The 7,736-nt window shown below is 45.3% G+C and overlaps 1 protein-coding gene and 1 pseudogene across 1 annotated transcript; one reads left to right on the forward strand and one right to left on the reverse strand.

Moving 5' to 3' along the window:
- Nucleotides 1-177: 177 nt before the first annotated feature.
- On the forward strand, nucleotides 178-3,450 carry LOC109484580 (N(G),N(G)-dimethylarginine dimethylaminohydrolase 1-like). Its single transcript, XM_019787903.1, has 5 exons — nucleotides 178-499; nucleotides 1,214-1,316; nucleotides 1,693-1,886; nucleotides 2,410-2,538; nucleotides 3,158-3,450. The coding sequence occupies exons 1-5, from the start codon at nucleotides 212-214 to the stop codon at nucleotides 3,257-3,259; spliced, it is 816 nt and encodes a 271-aa protein (XP_019643462.1). The 5' UTR covers nucleotides 178-211; the 3' UTR covers nucleotides 3,260-3,450.
- Nucleotides 3,451-4,431: 981 nt separating this feature from the next.
- On the reverse strand, nucleotides 4,432-7,413 carry LOC109484351 (annotated as a pseudogene).
- Nucleotides 7,414-7,736: the final 323 nt, after the last annotated feature.

The following is a 7,736-nucleotide window of genomic DNA, read 5'->3' on the forward strand; positions in this document are numbered from 1 at the left end:
TGCGGCCCCAAAAGTTCATTATGCTTTTCGTATATATTATATATCACTTTAAAATTGTGTGTAAAGTAGGTATTTTCCTACGTTCAGACAAAAACAATACATTTTGTTAACTTTTCGTCTACGCTAACAGCCCGGCCGGGCCCCGGTTTGGAAACGCGTCCTTTATTTACAAATCCATGACCTTTACACCTGACCTACAAAACTAGCCAAGATGGCGGCGGCGTTCGGGCGGTACCATACGGCAGTGGTGCGGGGCATTCCGGACTCGGTACGGTACGACGCACTGATCCAGGCCGAGCAGAGGGACTATGTGGACGTGGAGAAGGCTCGCCAGGAACACGCAGCGTACGTGCAGGCCCTGCGAGACTTGGGGCTGAAGATAGTCGAGCTCCCAGGCGCCGAGGACCTGCCCGACTGCCCGTTCGTGGAAGACTGCGCCGTGGTGTGTAATGGTACCGCACTGGTGACCCGGCCTGGACACTCCAGTAGGCGGGGAGAGGTGAGTGTATGGTGTACAAACTTGTAGCCTGGGTACCAGACTGTTCGCAGGCCTGCATAGGCTAGCTCCTCGCCTCTTAGGTCTAGCCAGACTCACTATACAGTCTAGTAGCCTCCTTGGCGTCAAAGCTAGCCTATAGTGGCTTAAAAAGTATTCAATTAACTCGAGGAGAATACCTGAAATTACAGAATAAATAGACATAGGAAACCCAGGTGCTCTCACAGGTACTGTTTGAACTTTCACAGTACACTGAACTATCAACCACAACCAAATGACCAAATGGAACGAGCCGGGATAAGAACTCTTGACCTTTGACCTAAATCCAGAAATGGGGCAATGACCTACAGCACGCCGCACAGGCTAATGAAAATGCTTTGGTCGTCTTCTGTCTTTATATGATATATAATGGGTAATGAGATCCAGACCGGAGTCTTAATTTAAAGATTTGACGCAAGTCAAAACATGTTTTGTTTTTGCTAGCATCTATGGGTGCCGCCATGATTGTCCGCCATGTTGGTGGGTTAATAGGGTGGAAGAAGAGGGATGGGCTCCACCTTCCAATAAATAACGTGCCCTACACACAGTGGATCAACAACCCGCTGCTCTCATGACCTCAAAAAGGCTATGAGACAACCTTTATCCTTTTCATTTCATAGGTTGCAATTTCAATAAAATGAATAGAAGAATAAATAAATAAAAATGAATATATCCCAGGTACATGCCGTGAAGAAGGTTCTAGAAGAAGACCTCGGGCTGGAGGTGGTGCATATGGTGGAGGACGAGGCCACTATGGATGGAGGGGACGTCCTTTTCACGGGTAAACTCAACCTAACGTTAGCAAACGTTCTCGTTCAGGCTTCTGCTTCATACTATAATCATAGGACAGTTTTATGACAGCAAATAAGGGGCATTCCTAATTGGAGTGTCCTGCATGCATGTTAAACTCGACGGCTGGTCATAGGCCTGTCATAGGCCATACAGCCGCCATAGCCTCAATAAAAGTGACAGATGGCACCATAACGACGGCTTGTTAGCCTGGTACCCTAAATTATTTTAGTTGCCGAGTCCTGTAAATTCGTCCGTTTCCGTAGCGCGAAAAAGACTGGGATACCAGGCTAGTAACTCTTGGGCATGTCGAAAGTACTTTGGAAAGGACTGAAATGTCTTCATTTATCCTCTTTCAATGCCTCAAGGAAAGGAATTCTTCGTCGGCCTGAGCAACCGGACCAACGAGGCGGGCGCGCGCATCCTGGCGGAGACCTTCCCCGACTACAGTGTCACTACCGTGCCGATCGCTAGGGGGCTCCACCTGAAGTGCTTCTGCACCATGGCTGCGCCTGACGTCATGGCGGTGGGGGAGGGGCCCGAGGCGCAGAGGGCGTGGCAGGTTTGTGTCCACGAGACCTAAGGACATAATGTCCATGACAAAACTTAGTCTCCGCCAGACTTCTTTTGCGGGGTGAATAAATCGTAGAAATCAGCCTAAAAAGGGTATTAATTGGCCAGAGAAGGTAGCCGACAAGAGAAGCTTCATTTCCCCGCCGGCTACCTTCTCTGGCCAATTAATACCCTTTTTAGGCCGATTTCTACGATTTATTCACCCCGCAAAAGAAGTCTGGTGGAGACTAGACAAGACTAGCAATGCGCGTTTAAAACGGTACAACACAGGCAAAGAGGGAGTCAGCCACCGTAGGGTTCACACGGCGGTCGGTTGCTAGGGTATTATTTCTAGTTTCTAGACGCGTTCGGCAGAGTATCAGGTTACAATACGCAGGTGACCCCAAATAGAACACGCGTTCGGTTCGAATTATTAGTTCGGGTTCTTAAAATTGTACGAAGAAGGTACTAGTAAGGACTTATGATGTGCATTCTGTGATTTTTTTAAATTTATTTATTTTGGGTAAACACAGGAGATCCGGGCACGTGGCGACCACAAGTACGCCGTCCTAAATATCCCGGATGACGGGGCAGCCAACTGTATGTTCGTGAACGGGACCATCATGCACTGCGCGGCGGACGAGTTTCCCAAGAGCGCGAAGGTGAGGCTTATAGCCTTCCTACGGTGTTCTGGGTAGTGAGATGTGGCAAAAAATTGATTCATTTATCTGGCCAGGATAGTGAGTAATTGCAAAAGTAGCATCTTGCCTTGGTAGCCAAACTCCCCTTACCAGTTATTGCCTCTACTATTTTTCTACTCAGGTGGAGACCAAGATTTTCCAAGTTGCCAGGTCATGATTTTAAAATGTCACCAAAACACACGCAAAACACTGAGACTGAGCCGGATCTGTACATGCATCCGTGCTTAATTATGTTTACCAAAGGAAAACGTATTGTTTTTGCTCCGTCTCTTCCTCTTCTTCTTCTCCAAACAGTGACCTATGACCTGACCAATGACATGATTTGTTGATGGCTGTCACCATGGTGACTGGTGTTGGGTTACATAATGTTGCAATTTCATGGTCTGCTCTGCTCCTCTGCTCCTGTCACCATATACATGTACATTTTGTACTAGTAGTACATGTATGTGAATGTGTTTGAGTAAGAATTAACAGAGCAGACCATGTCCGAAGGTAAACATTATGCATTTGCTTTGCAAATGTTACTTCTCTAGTTTGAAGATTATATTTCTTTAACCGCCCGTCCGTTTTGTGTTTGCAGACCTTCACGTCGGCTCGGCTGGAGTACCCCCGTGTGCAGGTGCCCAACAAGGAGCTGGCCAAAGTGGACGGATCTCTAACCTGCCTCTCACTGCTCATCTAGAGACGGGCGCTACTCTAGGAGCGAAAAAAAATAAACAAAAAAACAAACAAACAAACAAACAAACACTGAGGCCGCGCGCGTATCACTAGCTCTCTTATGCTGAGGTCACATTTGCAAACCGGGGCCCGGCCGGGCTGTATCGATTAACGAAAAATCAACAGTTTTCATCAAGAATATACGAAAATAGTTCCATTATTTTTTTTTTTCGACTTTTTTTGTGCTTTTGTTGTCTTTTATACCATATTTTTCGTTCCATAAGACTGCCCGGCCGGGCCCCGGTTCTCAGCAATACGATTACGAGCGCGTAAGTTCTACGTGCGCGGCCCAGTGTGTTACGTTTGATATTGAGTGTATTTGGATCCACAATTAGCACAGATAGTTGCTATTCTTCCTTAATACAGCACTACATGACACACAGGAAAATAAATATAGATATGCTGACAACAATAAAGAAGTAATGTAAGGAATAACTTGTCCATATACAAGAAATCATGATTATTTTTTACATTTTTCATTTCTTGTACCATTCGCTTGGTGTAATTAACGCACAAATTAATCTGTTAATCTTTCCAATTGTTTTGTTGCAACTTAAATGAAAAGATGAATAAGGATCAGCGAGTTGACGAATCGTTTTTAATAAAAAGTTTTTTTCAGACGCTTGGTTGTCATTCTTGTCGTTCTTAAAGAGGGCTGCCGACTGCGGTAACTGTCTTTAGTTGGCTCTGTGTACTTCTGTTGGCTGTCATTGCAGGCAATAAGGAAAACAAATGTGACAGTAGTGACTTTTAAACAATGTTATGTTTATGTCAGGGTAGCTGGAGGCTCGGCCGAGTCTATAGATCTATCGGTATACCGCAAATAGCGGAGAGGATGTAGGACTCGGGAGCTATGATAGGTTTGGTAACCAGGCTATTTTTTTATTACAACATTCAATCAATGACAAGACATCGTGACGGCAAACTCATGTTTTCAATTTTTTTAATGCCCCCACCAACGCAGAAGACAATCCATAAAACATAGAACAAGAAAAGCACAAACTATTTTAAACCGAAGCTAGGTACTTGGGTAGGATTCGAACTCGGGACCTCCTGGTCCTGAGCCACTGACACGCTACCGTTTAATACGCCACACGACCCACATATTTCTTTTCAGTTTCTTTTTTCTTCTTCTTGAAGTTCTTCTCTTTCTAACTTGGACACAGTTGTTGTCTTGTCTTCTTGAATACCTGCTCGCTGATGTAGCCGTCACGGTAAAAGTGACTCAAGGTTTCCATTTTCTCACACCTCTTCAACAGTGCACAATAAATGCAGTTCGGAGTTACCATACCCTCCAATGTCCCCACTGTGATAGTTTTGCCCTTAAGCTTTCTATACTTAGGGGGAAGTTTCAGAGATTCTCCTACTCGTTCGGCCTGAATAGCCCTAATGCAGGCAAAACTTCTTCTCAGTAACAAGCAAAGATCGCCGTCTACTGTAAACCCAGGACTCCATCTTGTACTGTTGACAAATAAAGGTGGTTTGTGAAAAGAGCATTGGCTCCGGCAATGTTCAGCAATCATCTTATTCAAATTTTTAAAGTATTCGACTTCTCCCCAATAGTCGTTGCCGCTTGAGTTTATTCTTCTCCAGAATGATTTGTTGAAGTGGTCGTAAAGCGCGTAGTCCACGTAGCTCCACTCCCTGTGAGCTTGTTGGAGGTCGGGTGGGAGTTGCATCTCCTCGTGACGGTGGTTTCGGACGTTCGTACGTTTAAAGTAGACGATGTCCTGTAATACGTCGATGAAGGTTAGACATCCAGGTAATACGATACGCCAAAAAGTAGTTACTCAAGCAACTGGATATGATTTTGAAAACGTCAGACGTTTCAGCTAGTATCCACTAGCTTTCGTCTAGCTATCCATTATTTTATCCACTAGCTTTCGTCAGTCACTGACGAAAGCTAGTGGATACTAGCTGAAACGTCTGACGTTTTCAAAATCATATCCAGTTGCTTGAGTAACTACTTTTTGGTGCGATGTCCTGTAATGTCCAGCACATCAAGCGCTTCAGTAGAACTAGAGACTCGTCAAAGTATTCTGTTATCATCACCAAGTCAAAGTCTTCGTCAATCGTCCTCACGAACGTTTGGGTGACCTTCTCTCTGCTGACAGGATCTGAACCCAACGTTACTTTTGTATTGTTCTGAGGAGAAAATCCCAGGTCGACAGAGATTGAATTTTGGGTGAGACAAACCGGTAAATGTATACCGTGCCCACAACTATGGTCGTATTTCGCCGGGTTGGCCAAAAACGTTGCGATAGGATCTTTAATTTTTGACAGCCCAAACCGATGACCGTATCCATAGAAATTCCAGGATGATTTTAGGTGATTTAACGGTTTTCTAAGAGGATCTTTAATTTTTGACAGCCCAAACCGACGACTGTATCCATAGAAATTCCAGGCTGATTTTAGGTGATCGAACGGTTTTCTAATGATGGTGACATATGCTGTGTCCTTGGGCATTATTTGCGGAAAACGTGTTCTGTTATATACAGTGTGGTGGAGAAACATGTCGAAACTTTGGTTGGGAGGGTGAGGCATGTAATGTTGAGGGTCTAATCTGCCCGGATACATATTGCTTGGAATAGACCACGGCTTTGGAATGACGACATTCAGCCTTTTGGTGTATGCATAACGGCTAAGTATGCAAAAGTCGTCCCTCCTACTTTATGGTTCTTGGGGAAGGCCAGACGTTTTCTCTCCCTTCCTCCCTCGCACTCAAGCCAAGGCGGCAGCGCCCCCTGGCGGGGTGCAGGGGGTTTAAATCGAACTGGCGGAAGGGGGTTCTTGTAATTTATCCTCAAATTCGTGGTATCCAAGTTCAGAGGCCTGAAAATAAGACAAGAAATAGGAGATTTCAGACTTCCAAGAAATGTTTGGGGTTTTCTCGGATAGAGCGTCGAAGTTTAATGCATCCATGCAATTCCAGGGCGGCAAAAAACCCTAAACTAAACATATTCTAGATGGGGAAAACTGTACGTATGATATTGACGTTTATTGAAATTTCTACATCTTCTTCAGCGTCACTAATGAATTAGCAGAACTATTCAACACAGCAAGTAAATTATATGGATGACAACCTCTGCAGACTCCAAATCTAATGCGATAGAACGTCATTTTGGATACTAAATTATGGGTTTAATTGCACATGAAAATGTCCAGCTTTTGGCCGCTATGCATGGCCTTTGGATGTTGTATGTTGCAATGTGGCAAAGTTTCAAGAGTTTAAAAGCCTTACCTGGTGTTAACGTTGCTAGCAAAAAATCCCAACCCGGCCAAGACGAAGAAGAAGCAGAAATACACGAAGCGTTGTCCCATTGCTGTGCCGTCTGATTTCTATGGCCTCTGGGCGTTGTATCTTGCATCAAAATGTCAAATCGCTATCGCTCCGTCGGCACGCCAACTCAGCGATATGTTGTGCAGTCCACAGTGCCAGCTAGACGTCATCTTCCGCAGACCAAGGACATTCCTTGCTCAGACATCCAGACTTTGTCAAGTGGATGCATTGCCCCTCATGTTGACGGCTATGCTTCAGACTGTCCCGCCATAGAATGACGTTTACAAACCCGTTTGTTCACTATTGAACTAGTACTAATGCTCCTGTGGTTATGACATTTAAAAACTCAAACGTGAAGTCAAACGTGAAGTCAGTGAACCCCAAAACTGATGCAAGCGTGCGAATAAAAAAAAAGTTTGACCCCCAAAAAAGTTTCCTTCATTGTGAAATCTACGTGTCATAAAGGTTGAACAAATGACTAAACACACAGTATGCCTGTTTAGTTATAATATAATATAGTTTAAGTTATATGCCTGATAGGTTAGGATCAGGCAGGGCTCTGGATAGTCTCCGCGATCGTACTATAGACTTGCCATGCATGGCTCATGCCCCAGGCACCGTTCTGGATGCGTGTGGGCTATCCAGAACCTTGCCTTAGCATAGTTCTGGGTATAGCGCGCTTCTGTCTAAAACAGACCGACTACAATCTTGTGTGAACTAGGCCCAGATGTCGGGACCAGTCTCTCTCTCTCTCACGCCCTCCCGCCTGCCTCCTGCATTCCGCTATTATGAGCGACGGCCAAGGTCGTAACCTCTGACCTCCAGGTGGCAATCCCCATCGCTCAAGTCTAGAATGGGACACCGGCTACACAGTAGCGCGTTAGGCGCTGTAATTGGTAGGATTTGCGGGCGAAATGGCTGGATCAGAAAACGTAGTTAGAAGCACGGAACAGAACCCATATCAGAAGGGCATTACCTCAGCTGAGGCAATGAATAAAGCCTATGGGATGCGATAGCCTCTACCAGGCTTCAGAAGTGGCTGGAAACAGTAGACAAATGACAGACAGTTAACAATGCCAGGAGAGTTGGTCCGCCAAAGCAGTACAGCTCGCCGCTTCCGCAATTTCTACTCTGTTCAGTCGCCTCTGAAGCCTGGTAGAGT

The sequence above is a fragment of the Branchiostoma belcheri genome, unplaced genomic scaffold, assembly GCF_001625305.1.
Source record: "Branchiostoma belcheri isolate BF01 breed outbred unplaced genomic scaffold, Haploidv18h27 scaffold7, whole genome shotgun sequence".
Taxonomy (NCBI): domain Eukaryota; kingdom Metazoa; phylum Chordata; class Leptocardii; order Amphioxiformes; family Branchiostomatidae; genus Branchiostoma; species Branchiostoma belcheri.